This window comes from Indicator indicator, chromosome 13, assembly GCF_027791375.1.
Source record: "Indicator indicator isolate 239-I01 chromosome 13, UM_Iind_1.1, whole genome shotgun sequence".
NCBI classification, from domain to species: domain Eukaryota; kingdom Metazoa; phylum Chordata; class Aves; order Piciformes; family Indicatoridae; genus Indicator; species Indicator indicator.
Window position 1 is genome coordinate 9,891,237 of NC_072022.1, and position 22,337 is coordinate 9,913,573.

The 22,337-nt window shown below is 52.7% G+C and overlaps 1 protein-coding gene across 1 annotated transcript in view; it reads right to left on the minus strand.

The window, feature by feature from the left end:
* Positions 1-1,312: 1,312 nt before the first annotated feature.
* PPM1L (protein phosphatase, Mg2+/Mn2+ dependent 1L) overlaps positions 1,313-22,337 on the minus strand; it is a 126,615-nt gene continuing 105,590 nt past the window's right edge. The window contains exons 3-4 of the mRNA XM_054386211.1: positions 10,656-10,817; positions 1,313-1,659 (exon numbers count right to left, since the gene is read on the minus strand). Coding sequence (XP_054242186.1) covers positions 1,313-1,659; positions 10,656-10,817 — 509 coding nt within the window. The remainder of the gene's footprint in view (positions 1,660-10,655; positions 10,818-22,337) is intronic.

Sequence of the window (22,337 nt, forward strand, 5' to 3'; positions counted from 1 at the left end):
CTGATTCACCTCAGCACCCAGATACTGACAACCTCCAGCACCCTGAAGACTCCAGCAGGTCATCCAGGACCACATTCTGCAGGGAGGGGATTGTGGTAAAACAGGATATGGGTGAGGAAACCATCCAAAAATCCTGACCTCCAAGCTCAGACCCTGGCTCTGCTCCTCCAGCACACATTGCCCCATTGCTGCTATTGCTGCCTCTCCATCATCAAGTTACCAGATGGAGATCAGACTGTCATAATTTGAACTTTGGAGCCACAGATTCCAAAATACAATGAAATCCTGGAAGTTGGACCTAAGCATGTTTTAATCTGGATTGAACACAAGCTGTCACCTCTGCAGGGTAGTGGCACTGCCTGGCATCCATACTTGGGACCAGAAATGGTTCTAGAGTGGCCTTCCCCTGGATTAACACCACAAATGAAAAGCCTTTAATAGGCTTGACTCCCATCAAGGCAGCTCTAAGCAGCACCTTATTTTAATTAGGTCTTCCAAACAGTTGCTAATTAAATTAATTTCACCTTCCATCACTTTCTTTACAGGCCCACAGAGAGTCCATGTCAGAAGCCTAACATGTGGGTGAGCCTTGGTGAATCACAGACACTCTGCTGTCACAACAGACCTAGCTGCTGGCAGAGAAGGTGTTCTGCTGGAGCTTTACAGGACTTGGTTGGACACAGCATGGCATAGAGGGAACACTCTGAGAGTAATGCACAGAGTGAATGAATGTGGCTTCAGCTCATCCAGCAGCCAGACCTCATCACATGCTTGGCAGGGATTGATGTGAGGGGAGGTTCAGCAAAGCGAGGCAGCCAGTTCTCTGCTAGCAGGCTAATAGTTGGCTCCTCTTCCTCCTTCACATCCACAAACCTTCTGCTGCACAGATGAAAAACAAACCAAAAAAAAAAAACAACAGAAAGAAAAGAGAAGAGAGAAGATGAGAGCATCGTTCTGGAGAGTCACAGCCAGGAGTGAACACAGAGTCACTGCCCTGCCCCTGCTCTGCACCTGAAGGAACCTCTCGACCATCAGAAATGAGAGGGGAGGGATCAGATGAGAAGTCTACAGAAGAGAATGGCAGGTTACAGTTAGTTTGTGAGGAGCAGGGAGGGCACAGGAGACAGGGAGAAGTGAACAAACCCTTTGTCTGCACTCAGAGGGGATGTGTTGTATTGCTCCTTTGTTAAGCCAAGGACAAAGCCCAGGGGGATCTCCTCCTCTTGGGTGGGATCTGAACGGCGTGACAAGAGCTTTCTACTAGGTTTAAAACGTCAGAGAGTCTGTTTGCAGTTCAGCCTCTGGCCATCCATCACTGTTCTTCTGTTTTGCTGCTATTCCTGAACTTCACCACCATCACTGTGATGTTGTCAGGACACCCTCTGTAGAAGGACTGTAGGACTATGCTCTTTGCACCAAAGTGGGGCTCATCCAAGCGTTCCTTGATGAACCGGACGGCTTCCTCGTTGCTGAAGGCATCCCACAGCCCATCTGAGGCCAGGATCATGAACTCTGGCTGCAGTTTGTCCAGGTCAAAGGTAAGAATGTCAGGGTCAGGGATGACAACGTTCAGGTTCTTCAGAGGGTAGTCTCCTAGGGAGCGGGACATGGCCAGGATGCCCTGGACGCGCCACGAGCCGTTAAAGCTGATGAAGCCACCTGGAGAGAAACAACAACACTGAGAGCAGGGCTTGGGAAAGTCAAAGCATTGCTCTGCCTTCCTGCCACACCCACCCAAATATTCATCCTCAGGTCCCCAGGGGTCACAGATCCTTCCAGTGAGGCTGGGGAGACACTGAACAAGGTTGCCCAGGGAGGCTGTGGAAGGCCTCTCCCTGGAGGTGTTCAAGGCCAGGCTGGATGAGGCCTTGAGCAAGCTGGGCTGGTGGGAGGTGTCCCTGCCCATGGCAGGGGGTTGGAACTGGATATCTTGAAGGTCCCTTTCAACCCAAACCATTCAATGATTCTATACCTTATGCAGAGTGTTAGGGGTTGGAAGGGACCTCCAGAGATCATTGAGTCCAGTCCCCCTCTCACAGGCCAGATTGGACTGTTGAAAGGTGAATGAGTTTTGCTGATGACCTTCTGACTCTCCAACTGACGAATCAAGTTTTGAATGGGCACCAAAGAGTCACGGTTGGTTCTGTATTGTCTGTGATGCACAGTTTGAGAAGCAACTGGCAGCTTTACATCCTCTATCTCATGTTGTCCCACAACTGCAGATTCATCTGAAAGCTCAGGTCTGATAGACAACTTCAATTTTCCTCCTTTGAATTTCCTTGAGTTCAGAGGCACTACCAGCAGCTGCTAATTTACCAAGGTCTACATCCTGACCTACATCTCAAGAGGTCTACCAGAGTTTTAAGGCTAACCTTCTCTTCCTCACCAGAAGGATCTTTCTTAACAGAGGGACCCTGAGTAGAAGGACCCTCATCTCCATCTGCACCATCTCCTGCAGCATCTGCATCTCCTCCTGCAGCTCCTTTGCACTTTCTGGTGACAGTGGCAACCAAATTTACTGGATTGGCTTTCACATTCACAGCAGAGTTGGAAGGAGTAGAGGAATTCTGTGCCAAGTTGGCAGGTACAGAGGGATTCTGTGCAGGGTCAACAGGTATGCTTTGAGATCCTGCAGCCACTGCTGCGTCTGTCCCGGCAGCAGAGGGAGGAGGAGGAGACTGTGCCTTGTTAATGGTGTCTGCCTGTTGACCCTGCACAGAATCCCTCTGTACCTGCCAACTTGGCAGATGGTCTATTAGACCTGAGCTTTCAGATGAATCTGCAGTTGTGGGACAACATGAGATAGAGGATGTGAAGCTGCTGGTTGCTTCCCAAACTGTGCATCACAGACAATACAGACTCTTTGGTGCCCATTCAAAACTTGATTCGTCAGCTGGAGAGTCACAGAGAGTCATCAGCAAAACTCATTCACCTTTCAACAGTCCAATCTGGCCTGTGAGAAAGCAGAATGTGCAGAGTGCCTACTTTGTTTTGGGTAATAGTTCTTAAACATTTCTATCTATCCAATGGAAGTGTTTAGAACAGTCAGTATTTTGCTTTCTTACACCCAATAGTGACTTATTTACATTCTTTCACTTTCTCTGTTTTGAACTTTGCAAGGAAAAAAATTAAAAAGACAGTTTCAAACCATCACACCCCCCTTCCAAAGCAGGATCACCTAGAGCAAGGTCACACAGGAATGCATCCAGCTGGGTTGGGAATGACTCTAGAGAAGACTCCACAATCTCTCTGGGCAGCATACTCCAGGACTCTGTCACCCTCACCATACAGCAGTGTCTCCTCATGTTGAGGTGGCACCTCCTGGGTTCCAGCCTGTACCCACTGTTCCTTGTCCTATCACTGGGCACCACCAAACAGAGCCTGGCACCTTCATCCTGACCTCCAGCCCTCAGCTATTGATAGACATTGATCAGATCCCTCTCAGCCTTCTCCTCTCCAGACTAAACAGCCCCAGGGCTCTCAGGCTCTCTTCACAGCAGAGATGTTCCACTGCCCCAGTCATCCTTGCAGCTCTCCACTGGACTCTCTCCAGCAGGTCTATGTCTCTCTTGAACTGGGGAGCCCAACACTGGACACAGTATCCCAAGTGTGGTCTCACCACGGCAGAGCAGAGCAGGAGTTCTCCAGGGAAGAGCTGGTTTGCTGCCACTGGTGCTGCTGGAAGAGCTGAAGCAGGGAATGTTTTGCTGCTGATCCTCAGTGGACTGGTTCTGCTTTCAAAGGAAGCAGCTTAATGCTTCTCTGCTCCCCCAGAGGTCCTGACAAGGTCCTGAACACAGCTGTTCCTGTACCACACGACTTCAAGCTCAGCTACCTCATGGCAATGTTAAGATGAAAGCCATGTAAGCAACTCTTTATGTCCTGGTGTGAGCCATTCCCTTTGTTCTGTGCAGTTCCCCACTTCAGAGGAGGTGTGAAGCAAAGACCCCTGCAAACACCCTGCATCAGCACTCACAGCTCACCTCCAGGCATAAAGCAAAGCAGCAAGTGAACAAAGCCCAAACACCTCTAGGCTGTTCTAGCAAACAGCCTGGAATGAGCTGGGTCAGAAAGGAGCAAAGCACTGCTGGGAACAAACCCATCACAGTCTCAAGCTGCCCCAGGGGAGGTTTAGGCTGATGTGAGGAAGAAATTCTTCCCAGACAGAGAGATTGGCCACTGGGATGTGCTGCCCAGGGAGGTGGTAGAGTCACCATCCCTGGAAGTGTTTCAAAAGAGACTGGATGAGGCCCTTGGTGCCATGGTTGAGTTGATTGGATGGTGCTGGGTGATAGGTTGGACTGGGTGATCTCAAAGGTCTTTTCCAGATTGCTTAATTCTGTGTTATTCTGTGTGCAACTTCAAGTCAGAAAAACACAAGGTGAGATTTGACTGATTTACATGGATTCATGGAATGGGTTGTGTTGGAAGAGACCTTAAAGATCATCCAGTTCCAACCCCCTGCCATGGGCAAGGGACACCTCCCAGCAGCCCAGGTTGCTCAAGGCCTCATCCAGCCTGGCCTTAACACCTTCTGGGAGGGGGCAGCCATGACCTTCCTGGGCAGCCTGTTCCAGTGTCTCACCACCTTTGAAGGTCCCTTCTGACCCAAACCATTCCATGATTCACAGAGTCACAGGATTTCAGGGGCTGGAAGGGACCTTGAAAGATCATCTAGTCCAACCCCCCCCTGCCAGAGCAGGATCATGTTCTTGTCATCTTGAAAGTCACCTGAGGACAAACAGCTTGCAAAGGTGGGACATGGAAATATACAACCACAAAGGGAGAACTGTTGGCTTCTGTTATCTCCACACTGCCTGCTCCCCTGCTCTTAACAAATGTCTTTGCTCTTATCACAAGTTTGCAGCTCAGCACTCCAACCCCCAAGTTATTTGTCTGCCACCTCAATCTTCTGACAGCCTTTCCATTCCTGGCTGCTTGATCTGATCTGCAAAGGCCTTCTGCTCTCAGGTGAGGCTACATTTCATGTCATCCTCCATTCCCCTTTAAATCTTGAAACTGGATTTGTGTTCAGCCCAACAGAAATCAACACTTTTTAGCTGTGTGTTTTCATGGATCCTTCTGTGGAGCCTCTGTTAGGAAGATGTTTCCTTCCATAGTCACTGGTGAGCCCACTGCAACTGCTCATCCAACCAGGATGGTGGGTAGGATGAGAATGTAGTTTTTGAGGGTGTTGAAGGTGTCACAGCCACCTACTCACCATCCCAGGGGGGCTGCATGTGTGATGAGGACTCTAAAACATGGAGTACAACCCTGGATGTCACTCAGCCTTCATTCTCATGTCACTCACTGTGTTGTTAACCTTGCAAGCCAAGGACTGGGTTCAGTTCTGGGCTCCTCACTCCAAGAAGGACATTGAGAGGCTGGAGCAGGTCCAGGGAAAGGCAACAAAGCTGGGGAAGGGTCTGGAGAACAGGGCTGGGGAGGAGCAGCTGAGGGAGCTGAGGGTGTTCAGCCTGGAGAAGAGGAGGCTGAGAGGAGACCTCATTGCTCTCTACAACTCCTTGAAAGGAGAACTGGGTTGGTCTCTTCTCCCTAGTATCAGGTTACAGGACAAGAGAAAATACCCTGAAACTGTGCCAGGAGAGGTTTAGGTCGGAGATTAGGAACAATTTCTTTGCTGCAAGAGTGGTCAGGGATTGGAAGAGGCTGCCCAGGGAGGTGGTGGAGTCCCCATCCCTGGAGGTGTTCAAGAAATACGTGGCCATGGCACCTGGGGACATGTTTTAGTGGCCACGGTTTGGTTGGGTTAATGGTTGGACTGGATGATCTGGGAGGGTTTTTCCAACCAAAACAATTCTCTGTATGGGTTGGGATGCCAGGGAAGCAAAATGCACTTGGGAAGAGACATTTCTGAGTAGATGCTTTCCCCACAGTGAGGGCTGAGCAGTGGCTGTGCCTGCTGCTGCTCTTGCAGAGGACACAGCTGCTGCTGCTGGCTCTCTGTGCCAGGCCTGCTCCAGCCTGCAGGTCCTGCTTACGTGCACAGAGTGGTTTCTTGGTGCCACTCTCAGAACTGCTGATGGCACGAGCTGGATTCCTGTGGTTTGCTGAAGTGTCTGCTGGCACCTCTGATGTGTTCTCTTACAGAGCCACCCCTGCAGAACACAGAAATGCTCCTGAAAAGCAGATGTCCTGCAGCACTGGCTGCCACCAGAGGAGAAAAGGTATTAAAGGAAGAGAAGCCTTTTGGCAGCTGCACAGATGTTTGGTGTGTCAGCCAGAGCTGAGCTCAGAGGATTATCTCCAAGGTGAATGACTTGAATTCCTGTCCATGCCACTCACCTGCTGGCTCTACAACCCAGGGCTTCCTCAGCAGCCAAACCTGGGCTGTTTCAAGGCCACTGCCTTATGCTGGAGCTACAAACACAGCTCAGGCTCCTGGTCAGGGGTTTGCTGGAGAAAACCAGGACAGGCTGAGGTTGTTCAGCCTGGAGAAGAGAAGGCTCCAGGGAGAGCTTCTGGTGGCCTTGCAGTGCTGAATGGAGCTGATCAGAAAGCTGGGAATAGATTTTGAGCAGGGCTTGTTGTGACAGGACAAGGGGGGATGGTTTGAACTGAAAGAGGGAGATTCAGGAGAGAAGGAAGAAATGTTTTTAAGATGAGGGTGGTGATACCCTGTCCCAGCTTGCCCACAGAGGTGGTAGATGCCCCATGCCTGGGACCATTCCAGGTGAGGTTGTCTGGGGCTCTGAGCAACCTGCTCTAGTTGCAGCTGTCCCTGCTGGCTGCAGGGGGCTGGACTGTCTGACCTTGAAAGGCCCCTTCCAATCCAGATCATTCTGTGAATCTGTGAAAGCAGCATCCTTGTACCATGGGATGTGCCTTCCTCTGTCCCACAGGGGTGGAGCAGAGACAAGGGCAGCACAGCACTCATGTGGGTGTCCCAGCCAGCCCCTGGGGACAGTAAGGCAGTGGAGATCCAGACCTGCTGACCACTGCTGGCACCTCCCATGAGAAACCTGAGTGGTGGCTTCTGGGGCAGCAAGAGCTGCCTGAGCCATGCTGGACTGACAGATGGAAACAAATTGCAGGCTGTGAGTTGGCCAAGACTTTGGAGACAGCTTTTGGGAAGCAGGAAGAGAGAGGCACTGAATTCCTTCTCCATCCACTGAAAGTAGCAAGCAGTGAAGCTCCTGAAGTTCCAGCATGGCAGTGAAAAATGAGAGGTTAGCTTAGAGTTGCCATCCTCATGTTAAACCCTACTGAAATGCAGAGCACACCTCAGGCTCTGCTCTGAGCTGCTCCTCTGGGCTGCCTCAAACTGATTTCTATCAGAGGGAGGTTTGAAGCAGAGCTACTCAGCCATGGCCACATGGATTTCACTTTGAAATGAAGCCTCAGCCTGCTAACAGAGATGTGCAGGCACTGCAGAGCTGCCTGCAGCGGCCTGGGCAGTGCAGCTGGGAGGGGAAATGTGAAGGTGGAAACCCAAAATGTGCCATGGTGCTGTGGTTCTCTGCTGTACTTCCACATGACAAGGAATGGGTGGTGGGAGTCAGGTCCCTCTGGCACAGCTGCACTGCAGGATGGAGCCCAGCTCAGGCTCTGCTCACTCAGGCTCTTGCTGAAGCTCAGGGCAGCTTGGCACAGCCAGGGGCTGCTGCTAGCAGGCAGCAGCTGATGGGCAGAGGTCTTGCCAAGGCCTGGGGGGCACAAAGCCTCTGCCTCACACTTGCTGCTCTGCACACCAAGGGCACTGCCACAGCTCTGTCCCACCTTGGGGGGCAGGAAGGCAGAGGGGGCAGCTGTGGGGAGGAGCAGACAGCACAGCTGAGCCTCAAGTGCCCACCAAGGGATTGCAGCCCATGGAGGGCATCTTCAGCAGCAAGCTGAGGGATCCCCAGGCTCAAGACTCTTCTTCCCTGGCTGCTGTCCCAGCAGGACTCTGTCCCTTCTGCCTTCCAGCCCCATCCCTGTCTTCCTCAATCCAGCTCCTGAATCCGGTTCCCATCTGATGCTGAGTCCAGGCTGGCACTTGCCCAGTGCCTGCCCCCAGCAGCAGTGGTGCCAGTGGTGCCATCCTTGCCCTCAGGGCTTGGGTTCCATGTTGCTTTGTGTCTCTGTGTCTCTATCCCATGGCATTGTTCTTCTTTCCATCCCAGCTGCCTTAGTTTCTTTCCCAGCCCATCACTATCACAGAATCACAGAATCAATAAGGTTGGGAAAGACCTCAAGGATCATCAAGTCCAACCTGTCACCCAGCACCTCATGACTACTAAACCATGGCACCAAGTGCCACATCCAATCCCCTCTTGAACACCTCCAGGGATGGTGACTCCACCACCTCCCTGGGCAGCACATTCCAAGGGCTAACAGCTCTCTCTGTGAAGAACTTTCTTCTCACCTCCAGCCTAAACCTCCCCTGGCACAGCTTGAGACTGTGTCCTCTTGTTCTGGTGCTGCTTGCCTGGGAGAAGAGCCCAACCCCCACCTGGCTACAACCTCCCTTCAGGTAGTTGTAGTCTCTCTCCCTTCTTCCCTTTCTCTTGTCTTGGGGAAGGCAGAGAGGTTCCTGGAGAGCCTCTGGCACTGGTCTGATGCCCTGCCCAGCCCTGACCCCTGCCAGCTCCACCAGTGTCTACTGGTTTGTGTGTTTGTCACAGCACTTTGAGGCCCTGCTATGGTAAACCAACAGGGCAGTGGCTGAGAGAGAAGCAGAGTCAGTAAGGCACTGGGCCTGAGAGAACTTCTCCAGCTGCAGGTGGTTTTAACATTCACCTACTTGGCCATTAAAATTATTTCTTGCCAAGGTGGAAATTCCTTCAAAACTCCAGGCCCATTTTCCACGTTCCCTGTGTTACAAAGCCTCACTCTTAGACAAATTAAGCTCCCAGGTGATTCCTTTTCTCCTAAGTGAGGAACTGCAGGGAGGTCCTGGACTGGGCTGGGCAGGCAACGATTTTACAGCCAGCTCTCGAGATCTGAGGAACACAGAGCTGGAGCAAAGGGAGGCCAAGGTTTTGCTGTTCCTTCTGAGGACCTGCTGGCTTTTGCATGCCCTCAGGGAAAGGGAGCAGCAGGAAGCATCCCCACTGCTCTCACTGCTCCTGGGGGCTGCAGGCAAGCCAGGAGGGCAGCGCAGGGATGGACGCCTGCGCTGCTGGCAGCCTGCTGCTGACCCTCTGGGCTTTAGAAATGTTTGATACTCAGGGAAAAAAATGTTTTATTCTAAGGCAAAAACTCAGTCTTTGCACTCCCCCGAGGCAGCTGTGGAAGCAGAACCACTGCACCTCCAGAGGCAGTGCTCATTGGTAGCTGTAACATACACAAGAGCAAAACTCTTTGTCAAATAGTTTGCTGCTTCTGCAGGAGCCAAAGCAGAAATGGGTTCAAAAGAGGCTTTTGACATATTCCTGGAAAATTAGCTTTTAAACTTCGATGGTCCAAATGAAAATTCTAGCCCAGGAGGTCACTAAACTGACAAGTGATGAAAGCTGGAAAGATTTATTGCATAAAGATTGCTGCTTGTTGTTCTATCCCTGTGCTCCTTCTACAGCTTACATGTTGGTGCTTGTTACCAGCCACTGGGTGGGAACAAAACCCAGCGCCGATGACTTAGATTCATGCTCTGCTGCTTCTAGCAACTCAACCTCACTCTGCTTCAGACCCAGCCTCTCCTACAACTGCTGCTGGTAGGGTTTGGTGTGAGAGGCCTGGAGTGCTGCTGCTCCTCTTTATTCATTTGCTCCCTGCAGAGGTCAGAAGAGAACTGGGCAGGGCAGCCAAGTAGCTGCTGAAGATTCAGAGTCACAGATTGCATCGGGTTGGAAGGCACCCTCCAAGGTCATCCTGTCCAACCCCCCTGCAGGCAGCAGGGACACTTTCAACTAGATCAGGCTGCCCAGGGACAGCAAGTCTGGTCTTGAATGTTTCCAGGGATGGGGCCTCAACCACCTCCCTGGGCAGCCTGTTCCAGTGTCTCACCACCCTCACTGTGCAGAACTTCTCCTGATGTCCAAACTCTGCCCTGCTCCAGTTTCAAACCATTGCCCCTTGTCCTGTCCCCACAGTCCCTTCTGAACAGTCCCTCCCCAGCCTTCCTGGAGGCCCCCTTCAGATAGTGAAATGCAGCTCTGAGATTTCCCTGGAGCCTTCTCTTCTTCAGGCTGAACAGTCCCAATTCCTTCAGTCTGTTCACACAGCAGAGGTTCTCTAGTCTCTGATCATCTTTGTGGCATCCTTTGGACCTGCTCCATCAGGTCCATGTCCTTCTTGTGCTGGCCACAGCACTGCAGGTGATGTCTCCCCAGAGCAGATCAGAGGGGCAGGATCCCCTCTCTCCATCTCTGGCCACACTGCTTTGGATGCAGCCCAGGCTGCCCTTGGCCTTCTGTGCTGCCAGTGCCCATTGCTGGCTCCTGTCCAGCTTCTCACCCCCACCCAGCACCCCCAAGTCCTTCTCTGCAGGACTGCTCTTACTCCTACACTGGCTCACTAAGGCATAGGTTTAGGCTTCCATTTCTCTGCCTGCAGCACCCCACCCCTCTGCCAAGTGCTGTATTAGTAACAGAGGAGTTGCTCTGTGGGTGCCTCAGCCTGGCCCTTGCCAGCCTCAGGGGAATTGCTGTTGACAGAGCAGAGGAAGGCAGGAAGATGAACCTTCAATGCAAAGCAAAGAGGTGAGGACTCACCAGCTCTCTTGATCCTCTTCCTCTCTTTCAGCTGGTAGGGCTTGTGGTCATGTGAGAGGGGGATGGCATTGCCATCCTTGTCACACAGCACCCCTCGGGAGTCTCCCACGTTGGCCACCGTCAGCTCCTTGTCCGACAGCAGCGCGATCAGACAGGTGGTGCCTGCACGGGAGAGAAGGCAAACACATGGGGGGGACACAAACCAAAACCACCAGCAGGGAAGAATTCTTCCTGTTCATAAGGGCAGAGAGGGGCTGAAGCAGGAAGGGCACACCCCACCCTCTGCCTGACAGCCAGCACTTCCTTATGGCAGAGGAAAGGAACAGGAGGAAAAGGCCAATCAGCCCCCACTGACAGCTCTGTCAGCTCCAACTGCTGCAGAGGGCTGAACCACAGCTCTCTCCCCTCAGCCCCTCAAGAACTCAGGTCTGGATTTTTAATTCTTCATTGACAAGAGGAAAAGGGTGGACATTTTTCATTGCTTTAACCTCTGAATACACAGAGAATGCAGTTGGTCACTGACCACACAGCAGGCTTTGGATTTGTTGGCTAAAGTGGCAGGAGAAAAATATCTGAGGGATGGGTGTCAAGTGGAGGGGGCCAGGCTCTTTTGGGTGGTGTGCCCACCAAGGAACAATGGATACAAACTTGAACATAGAAGGTTCCACCTCAACGTGAGGAGAAACTTCTTTGGTGTGAGGGTGCCAGAGCCCTGGAGCAGGCTACCCAGGGGGATTGTGGAGTCTTCTTCCCTGGAGACTTTCCAACCCCTGGATGCATTCCTGTGCAGACTCCCCTGGGTGATGCTGCTCTGGCAGGGGGGTTGTACTGGATGATGTCTGGAGGTCCCTTCCAACCTCTGATATTCTGTGATACTGTGATTCTGTGATCATTACCTGTGCCTTCCCTTATTTCATGTGCCACCATCACCTGCCTGCTGGCTTTTACAGCCTTCACTTGCTTCTCTCAGTATGCTTAACAAGCGAGTACTGACCCTTCCAACCTCTAATGTACTGTGGTGCTGTGATACTGTGACAACACTGGAGATGTTGCCTGGGTTTTAAGGGCAAACACCTGAAAGGAGAGCTTTTATGTTCCTCATATGACTGCTGCTGAGGGGAAGGGGCTTCAGAGGTCCCCTCCAACAGTCTCTTAACGTTGAGCAAAGCAGAGCTCATTAATGCCCTGCCCTTCTTCCCTTTCCCCCTCCCAGCCAGTGCAAGCTGCACCCAGGAAACCTCCAGCTCCTACCAACATCCCTTACACAGGCTCAGGACCAGATGGCACAATTTCATTTGGCTTGACCTCTGCTTTTGCTCCTGAGGAGCTAGACTGGGGTTTCAGTCAATGCTCTGTGCTCTTACAGCTGCACTTTGCTGCCCAGCCCTGCAGTTAAAATCTCTGCTCTGCTGTTCCCATGGCAGGAGCTGAGGATCCCATGAGTGGTATAAATAAAATAGCCAGGAATAAACAATTTGTGTTTAGATGCACTGTGTTCTGCTGACTTATTTAGCTCCATGCTCTGTCTTGCAGGGTTCTAAAGTTCAGCTATTTTTGCACAAGACAGGCAGAGGTATGTAGGCATTTTTATACTTATTTATTATTTTGCATTTTAATGTTTCTTTATTATTTATATATTTTTTCTAGATAAATTTTTATATAAATCTGTCATTTTTTTGGCAATTGACTGACACACTGCAGATCTCCATGGATAGAATTTCCAGTTCTGAATGCACAACTTCACACCTCACCTAAGGACAGGACATAATGGGGGGACAAATCTGTGCAGTGGGGTGCAGCTGCCCACAAAAGGAGAACAAAATGGGATTCATAAATTCACAGAATGGTTTGGGTTAGAAGGGACCTAAAGATCATCCAGTTCCAACCCCCTGCCATGGGCAAGGACACCTCCCACCAGCCCAGGTTGCTCAAGGCCTCATCCAGCCTGGCCTTGAACACTTCCAGGGAGGGGACAGCCACAGCCTCCCTGGGCAACCTGTTCCAGTGTCTCCCCACCCCCCGTCTAGAATTTCTTCCTCATCTCCACTCTCAATCTCCCCTCTCCCAGCTCAAAGCCATTCTCCCTCATCCTGTCACTCCCAGCCCTTGTCCAAAGTCCCTCCCCAGCTCTCCTGGAGCCCCTTCAGGTCGTGGAAGGCTGTTCTAAGGTCTCCCTGCAGCCTTCTCTTCTCCAGGCTGAACAGCCCCAACTCTCTCAGCCTGTTACCATAGGGGAGGTTCTTCATCCCTCTGATCATCTCTGTGGCCTCCTCTGGACCCTCTCCAGCAGCTCCAGGTCCTTCTTGTGCTGGGGGCCCCAGAGCTGGAGGCAGTGCTGCAGGTGGGGTCTGAGCAGAGCAGAGCAGAGGGGCAGAATCCCCTCCCTGTGCTGCTCTCTCCCTGCTCTGGATGCAGCTCAGCACACAGCTGCCTGCTGGGCAGGACCATTGCTGGCTCCTGGGGAGTTTGTCACCAACTGACACCACTTCTCCTCCAGCCTGGATTGGTGCTTGGGATTGCCCTGACCCAGGTGCAGGACCTTGCCCTTGGCCTTGTTGAACTTCATGAGGTTGGCTTGGGCTGACTCTGCAGCCTGTCAAGGACAGCATCCCTTGGCTTTAGCACTGAGGTCAGCTCCTGCTCTACCTGCACAAACACCATCAGCTCTGCAGATGCACAGAGCTCTGCTCCAGTGACACAATGACAGCAGCAAAGGGCATCCTTCTGCTTTTACTTGTAACCCTTCAGGAAGTGTTGTGCTGACAACCTGCAAGAGCCTGGAGGGCTGGAACCTGCTGGTCTTGAGACTTTGCCTAGATTTCAGAGAAGAGCAGCCACCTTTGCAGCTTGGGCTGAAAACAAAACCTGTGGGATGTGAAATTGGGGTGGAAATGCAAGCCCTGTGGGATGGGAACACAGAGCCAAAAATAACTCCAGAAAGTTCCTCACATGCTGTAGGATGGAGGCTGATGTGCTGCAGAGGAGGCTGCAAATCTCCATGACCCAGCAGCCAAACCATGGTTCCTGGAGATCAGAGCTCCAGCTTTGCCTGTAGCTGCTGTCTTGGCCTCATGTCCTGCTCTGAGCTGGACCAGCACCAGTTCTGCTGGGGGCTGTGGGTGCCCAGCTCAGGCTCTGCTCACTCAGGCTCTTGCTGAAGCTCAGGGCAGCTTGGCACAGCCAGGGGCTGCTGCTAGCAGGCAGAAGCTGATGGGCAGAGGTCCTGCCAAGGCCTGGGGGGCACAAAGCCTCTGCCTCACACTTGCTGCTCTGCACACCAAGGGCACTGCCACAGCTCTGCCCCACCTTGGGGGGCAGGAAGGCAGAGGGGGCAGCTGTGGGAAGGAGCAGACAGCACAGCTGAGCCTCAAGTGCCCACCAAGGGATTGCAGCCCATGGAGGGCATCTGCAGCAGCAAGCTGAGGGATCCCCAGGCTCAAGCCTCTTCTTCCCTGGCTGCTGTCCCAGCAGGACTCTGTCCCTTCTGCCTTCCAGCCCCATCCCTGTCTTCCTCAATCCAGCTCCTGAATCCAGCTCCTGAATCCGGTTCCCATCTGCTGCTGAGCCCAGGCTGGGACTTGCCCAGTGCCTGCCCCCAGCAGCAGTGGTGCCAGTGGTGCCATCCTTGCCCTCAGGGCTTGGGTTCCATGTTGCTTTGTGTCTCTGTGTCTCTATCCCATGGCATTGTTCTTCTTTCCATCCCAGCTGCCTTAGTTTCTTTCTCAGCCCCTCAGTCTCTCTCCCTTCTTCCCTGTCTCTTCCCATTGGGGAACTGGCACTTGTTTGTTGGCCAAACCAGCCCTGACCCTTGGACAGTGCTGTAAATCCACAGCTCCCCTGTGTCCCAGCCCAGCTCAGGCACTTTACAGATTCCTTCCTCCTCCTCATCACACCAGCCCTAGGTGTATTTTTTTTACAAGCCATAGTAAAAATCATCTATTTCCCAGCAATGCTGCAAATAACCTCCTCCAGCCCAGACACAGGGAGAGGAAAATGCTTTCCAAACACAGTGATTACTGCCACAAGCCAGCAGAGAATGGCAAAGCTTTGCTGTGCTGGCTGCAGAGCCAGGGCTGGGGGCTCTCAGGTGCTGTATTTCAATGTCAGGCAGTCCCAGTCCAGGCTGTGGTGGCCCTGCCAACGCTCTGGTGAGAGCAGGGAAAGCCACCAGAGTGCCAGGAGACCTCCACCCCTGGCCCCAGCTGGGGGTGAGGATGAGAGCTCTCACAGGATGGTAGGGGTTGGAAGGGACCTCTGGAGATCTTCTAGTCCAACCCCCCTGCCAGAACAGGACCAGAGAATCCAGCACAGGTCACACAGGAACACATCCAGACAGGGATGCAAAGGCTCCAGAGAAGGAGACTCCACAACTCCTGGGCTGAAACCTTCTCTGTTCAAGTTTGAACCCATTGTCCCTTGTCCTGTCACTGTGCACCACCCAAAAGAGCCTGGCCCCCTCCCCTTGACCCCCACCCCTCAGCTATTGATAGACATTGATCAGATCCCTCTCAGCCTTCTCCTCTCCACACTAAACAGCCCCAGGGCTCTCAGGCTCTCTTCACAGGGAGATGCTCAAGTCCCCTAAGCATCCTCCTGCCTCTCCCTTGGACTCTCTCCAGCAGCTCTCTGTCTCTCTTCAACTGGGGAGCCCCAAACTGGACACAGGATTGCAGCTGTGGTGTCAGCAGGGCAGAGCAGAGGGGCAGCAGAACCTCCCTAGCCCTGCTGGCCACACTTCTCTTGCTGCCCCCCAGGATCCCATTGGCTCTCTTGGCCACCAGGGCACATTGCTGTCCCATGCAGAACTTGCTGCCCACCAGCACTCCAAGGTCTTTCTCCATGGAGCTGTTTTCCAGCAGGGCAGCCTCTAACCTGTCCTGCTGCCTGCTGCTATTCCTCCCTTCTGATTTTCTCCTGTGCTTCTCTAACTGTGTCCCTGATGACTCCTCAGCCCTCTCCTCTCCCAGGATCACTCTCTATGGAAGGTGATCCTCTTTTCTTGGCACATATTAACCCCAACCATCTCCTGCAGCCCACTTTGGATGGGATGACCTCAGAAAGAGAGGGCATCATCATTATCTACAGAGAGACCAACAAGAAAGGATGGGGGGGGGGGGGTGGGGGGTGGTGTGGTGTGTGATGAGATGAGGAATGGTGCCCCCAGGTGCCCAATTCTAATGCAAAGGCACAGAGTAGATCCAATACCCACTGCTTATCCCTGAGATGAGCAATGACGAAACCAAGCTGCAGGTGTTCAGCTTTCAGTCCTGCTGTGTCAGGGAGAGGAACTGTGAGACCTGCAGGGGTCCTTGCTCTGAGGATCCCCAATCCATGGTGTCTACACAGAAAAGGAGGCTCAAAGCCAGGTACTGAAACCATCAAACTGAAATGAAACGATCCCAACACCCTGGAAGTGAGGTGAAACCACTGTAAAACCTCTGCATAGCATCACAGCATGGCCTAGGCTGGAAAGGAGCTCAGAGCTCATCTGCTCCAAGCTTCCCACCATGCCCAGGGACACCTCTCAGCCAGACTCAGCTGCTCAAGGTCTCATCCAGCCTGGCCTTCAGCACCCCCAGCAAGGAGGCAGCCACAGCCTCCCTGGGCAGCCTGTGCCAGAGTCTCACCACCCTCCTGCTCAACAACTTCTTCCTCAGCTCCACTCTACCCCTGCTCTGCCTCAGCTCCAAACCATTGCCCCTTGGCCTGTCTCTAGACCCCCTCAGCAAAAGTCCCTCTGCAGCCTTCCTGCAGGATCCCTTCAGGTCCTGGCAGGCAGCTCTGAGGTCCCCCTGGAGCCTTCTCCTCTCCAGGCTGCACACCCCCAGCTCCCTCAGCCTGTGCTCACAGCAGAGCTGCTCCAGCCCTTGGATCATCTTTGTGGCCTCCTCTGGACTTGCTGGATCCTCCCCTGTGCCTCCTCCTGGGTTCCTCATCCCCCTCACCACTTCTCACCTGCATTTTCAGCTTCTTTAAGGACATTTAGCCTTCATCAAAGACTTTGTACAAGGCTAAGCTGCTGGTGCTCATCAACACTTCTTTGTCCCTTCCCTGGCTCCTTTGTGGGCTATTGCTATGTGTAAATAGCTGCATCATTTCTTTTGGGGGAAGCAATGCAGGTTACAGAAAATGCAATTACAGCCTCAAAAACTACAACACAATTGGAGCAAATGAGCTGCTGCTCCCTCAGCAAGCCTCTCCAAAGGAAATGTGCATTTGGAGAGCAGCCCTCTCCTTGCCCTCAGAAGGACTCCAAGGACCTTAGAGGGTCATTTCCAACCCAAGCAATTCCATGCTTCTAAATATCCTCCTGGCCAGCTGGATGGGGCTGAGGAGCCTACACAGCTGAAGAATCTCAGGGCTGCTGTTTCCTGCAGCTCAGCTGCACCTGCACCTTCCTTCAGTGAAAGAGAAGAATTCTAAGTCACTTCTAGAAAGAATGAACCTAAAAATACCCCATTCTGAAAATGTCTGTCATGCCTTCAGCTTCTCACCACCATTTCCCCCTCAGTTCAAAAGAACCATTCTATGATTCCATGATTCTGTAACTGTCTCTGTTAAAAGAGATTAAAAGAAAGGGGAGGTAGAAGAAAATCTTCTCAATGCTACCAGGCTGTGGAGCATCTCTGTGAGGAGCAAAGGCTGAGAGCCCTGGGGCTGAGAGCCTGCAGAAGAGCAGCCCCAGAGGGGAGCTGAGCAATGCTCAGCAAGAGACAAAGGAGCTGTGGGGGGCAAGAGGCTGGGGCCAGACTCTGCTCAGTGGTGCCAAGGGACAGCACAGGGGGCAGTGGGCACAAAGTGGAACCCAGGAGGTTGCATCTGAACAAAAGGAGAAAGTTGTTTGGTGTGAGGGTGCTGGAGGCCTGGAACAGGCTGCCCAGAGAGGTTGTGGAGTCTCCTTGTGTGGAGAGCTTCCAACCCCCCCTGGGCATTGTGCTGCTGGGCAAGCTGCTGTGGGTGCCCTGCTGGAGCAGGGGGTTGGACTGGGTGAGCTCCAGAGGTCCCTTCCAACCCCAACCATGATGAGATTCTGGAACTCAGTAACCTGTCCCTTGGAATAAAAAATGCCCTCTGGGGGTGGTTTTGCAAGGTGAATTGGATCTCTGAGCATTCAGCCTTCACTGATGGTTTGAAGGTGATGTCCTTCTTTCCTATAATAAGTAGAACATTAATTAAATAGACTAAGGCAGTCCTCCCACTGTGGCCAGAGTAGCTGCATGGCTGGCAAACATCAAGACCCCCTCCATGCTGGGATCTGGGATTTTCTTTCTCTTTGGGGACCTGTGGTGGTGTTTTGTATGTGGTGATGTTTGATAAGGTTGGAGAGGCAGCAGTTCCCAGATGCAGGAGACATTACAGCACCTCTCCAGCAGGTATCAATCAGAGCTGCTTAATGACTGAATTAAGCACAGGAGTTCCACCAAATAGATAAAACCACATTTTGGGTTTGCTTTGGGTTTTTTTTTTGCTCTCACTGAACACAACCTCACATTTATCAAATCCTCCAACCCAAGTCCTGTAGGGTTTATGTTGCTCCTGTCAGCTGCTAGCTGACAAAGTGAAACAGCTAAATACCCACTTCAGGAACTGATGAGGAGGTGAAGAACAGGCAAGCAGGCACCTGTCAAAGTGCTGGCTCTGCTCTCAGCTCCTGTTGAAAGGTTGTAATTACCTGGGTGACAAAAACTGCGCCTGAGTAGAGCTGCAGGATGCAGCATGCTGGGGCTGGCTTCAGTACAAGGCTGCTGTTTACAAACCAAGATTCCAGAAAGCTGGAAGACCACAGTGTGGGAGAGTGGCACAGTTAGCACTGAAGCCACTCTCTGAGATGTACTTAAAGGGCTTTATGTGTACAGCTCCTAACCAGAGCTGCCTGCCTGGGTTTTACCTGTGAGCAAAAGCTGCTTCACAATCCCACAATCCCAGCATGGTATGGCTGGAAGGGACCTCTGGAGCTCACCCAGTCCAACCCCTGCTCCAGCAGGGCACCCACAGCAGCTTGCCCAGCAGCACAATGCCCAGGGGGGGTTGGAAGCTCTCCACACAAGGAGACTCCACAACCTCTCTGGGCAGCCTGCTCCAGGCCTCCAGCACCCTCACAACAAACAACTTTCTCCTTTTGTTCAGATGGAACCTCCTGGGGTCCAGTTTGTGCCCTTCACAGCAGGGAGACTTGAAATTCATAGAATTATAGAATCATAGACTCATAGAATCAGTCAGGGTTGGGAGGGACCTCAAGGCTCAGCCAGTTCCAACCCCCCTGCCATGGCAGGGACACCTCACACTACAGCAGGTTGCTCACAGCCACATCCAGCCTGGCTGCAAAAACCTCCAGGGATGAGGCTTCCACCACCTCCCTGGGCAACCTGTGCCAGTCTCTCACCACCCTCATGGGGAAGAACTTCTTCCTAACATCCAATCTCAATCTCCCCACTTCTGGTTTTGCTCCATTCCCCCCAGTCCTCCTTTAGGTGACTTCATTTGATTTGGGAGCTCTGATTTCCTGAAAGGAAAGTTACAAGAAGAGGCATTAGGAGGTTGAGCCCCTGGTGGTGGTGTGGTTGGAACTAGATGATCTTTAGATATGATCTTTAAGGTCCCTCTCAACCCAAAGCATTCTGTTGTATGAAACTGGAGGTTGTAATAGCTGCCTGCTGCCAGGAAGGCCAAATGCAAGCAGCAGAGTGCAGAGGCTGAGCCATCTGAGTGATGGTGAATTCCAGCTGAATTCTGCCTGCTTTGGGAGACATCACAGAATCACTTAATGGCTTGGATGGGAAGGGGCCTTCAAGATCATCCAGTTCCACCCCCCCTGCCATGGGCAGGGACACCTCCCACTGGCCCAGGTTGCTCAAGGCCTCACCCAGCCTGGCCTGAAACACATCACTGGGGAGAAGGGAGTGAGCTGGGGGTGAGCATTCTGTCAACCCTCCAGAAATGGCCCTTCCAAGAGGGATGGGAAAGATTTCCTGGACAGGGAAGGTTTCCTGGATAGAGCTCTGCTGTCTTGCTGCTGAAGTGCTCCATGCCATGGTCAGTCAGCTGCTGAGCCCTTGCTTCACAGCTCTTTAACACCTAACTTTCATGATTGCCTGCCTGATGGAGCACAGCTCCAACTGCTCACCAATTCAGAAACCAGGCTGCCCAGGGAGGCTGTGGATGTCCCCTCCCTGCAGGTGCTCAAGGCCAGGCTGGATGAGGCCTTCAGCAGCCTGGGCTGGTGGGAGGTGTTCCTGCCCATGGAACTCCATGACCTTTAAGGTCCCTTCCAACCCAAACCATGTCCTGATTCTATGAAATTGAACCCTTGGCAGTCGTGTCCAGGATGGGTTTGTTGATGTCTTGAGTAGTTCCCTGCCAGACACTTCCCTTTTCCCCCCTCACATCACAATCAGTTTTATTTTGACCATTTTCATGTTCAGAGGCTGCTCCCTTTGTGCTGTCTGTGCCACCAGCAGCTCACTCATAGCATCACGGAGTTGTTTGGGCTAGAGAAGACCTCAAGTTTCTTGAACACCTCCAGGGAAGGTGACTCCACCCCCTCCCTGGGCAGCCTGTTCCAATCCCTGACCACTCCTGCAGCAAAGACATTTTTTCCTCATCTCCAACCTAAGCCTCCCCTGGCACAATTTCAGGCCACCTCTTCCTGTTCTATCACCTGAGACTAGGGAGAAGAGCCCAACCCCCACCTGGCTCCAGCCTCCTTTCAGGGAGCTGCAGAGAGCAATGAGGTCTCCCCTCAGCCTCCTTTTCTCCACACTAAACACCCTCAGCTGCTCCTCCCCAGCCCTGTTCTCCAGACCCTTCCCCAGCTTTGTTGCCCTTCTCCAGCCCCCCAATGTCCTTCTTGGAGTGAGTGGCCCAGAACTGAACCCAGGGTTCAAGGTAGAGCAGGTAGCAGCCATTATTGCTTTTGCAGTAAAGAAGTGCCACAATTGGACTGATGAGTGAGCTCCAACTCTGTGCTTCAGGCTCTAGAGGTGGTTCCACCTCCTTGTGGGGAGCTGAAATTCTGACTTTTCATTTGCAGCCACTTCTGCACATGTGCAAGTGCAGGGATTATCCTGAAGAAGCTATTGGTGGAGCTCCTCATTCCCACTCCCAGGCTTGTTTCACTGCATGACAGAAATGCTCCACAGGGTGCTTGGAGCAGTTGGGAGGTTGATTTTTCTCTCTCCAAAGAGGCACTTTCCAATGAAGTTTCCAATGCTTGCTTTTCCTTCTTCCTGGAGGTACTCATCTCCTCCACTGCATTTTCCTCCTCCCTTACAAACTTCTATTGATCCAAAATGCCTGGAGAGACCAACCCAAGGAAAGAGATTTACATCATCCATTGGACTGCTCAGTTCTGGGTTAATCAAACCTCAAGATCAGCAGAAGCAACAGAAAAGCAACAACCTTCAAAGCCTGCTTTTTTCCTGCAGCATTCCCAAACAGGCCACTTGTGACTGAACAACTCTCCTCCGCCCTCATGCTAATTCCACTGCCCTTTGAGCCTCTGAGCTCCTTAAGTAGGTGCCTGTGGTCTGCAGACAGCTCTGAAGGGGCTGGGGAGTGACTCAAATCAAAGCAGTTGAAGAGACTCAGCCTTCACTGAGTGTGGGCAAGGTCAGCACCAGCCAGCTGTGTGCTCTTGTGGTCAAGGAGGTCTGTGGAGTCCTGGGGTGCATGAAGAAGAGTGCGGGCAGCAGGTTGAGGAAGGTTATCTTGCCCCTCTGCTCCACCCTGGTGTGGCCACAGCTGGACTACTGTGTCCAGTTCTGGGCTCCCCAGTTCTAGAGAGACAGGGAACTGCTGGAGAGAGTCCAGGGGAGGCTGCAGAGCTGCTGAGGGGCCTGGAGCAGCTCTGTGAGGAGCAAAGGCTGAGAGCCCTGGGGCTGAGAGCCTGCAGAAGAGCAGCCCCAGAGGGGAGCTGAGCAAGAGCTAAAAAGGGAACAAGAGGCTGGGGCCAGACTCTGCTCAGTGGTGCCCAGGGATAGGCCAAGGGGCAGTGGGCACAAAGTGGAACCCAGGAGGTTCCATGTGAGGAGGAGGAGAAAGTTGTTTGTTGTGAGGGTGCTGGAGGCCTGGAGCAGGCTGCCCAGAGAGGTTGTGGAGTCTCCTTGTGTGGAGAGCTTCCAACCCCCCCTGGGCATTGTGCTGCTGGGCAAGCTGCTGTGGGTGCCCTGCTGGAGCAGGGGGTTGGCCTGGGTGAGCTCCAGAGATCCCTTCCAGCCCCCACCCTGTGGGCCTCTGTGGTGGACACACATTCATAGTTGATACCACGACTGAGCACTGCACCTCCCTGTCAATACCTCAGCTCACAGCCCTGTGGGCACCCAGCTCACACACTATGCAGAGAGCATTTTAAGTTGCTTGAGCACCTTGGAGATCAAAGTAAAGTAAAAGAATTGTTCTGCCTGTGAGTGGGAGTCTGAACAAAGCTGGTGAGGAGTTTGAGTATCTGAAGTGCTTCAGGGCACTGCAGCTTGAGTGCAAAGCAGTAGGACAGAATAGCAGCAGCATGGTGGTGCTGAGTGTTCCAGAGAAACTCAGGGGATGGGGATCCCCTGATCATAGAATCCCAGAAACATTCAGGTTGGAGAAGAGCCTCAGGATCACCAAGTCCAACCCAGAACCCTACTCTGCAAGGCTCACCCCTGAACCAGAGCCCCAAGCACCACATCCAAACCACCTGGAAAC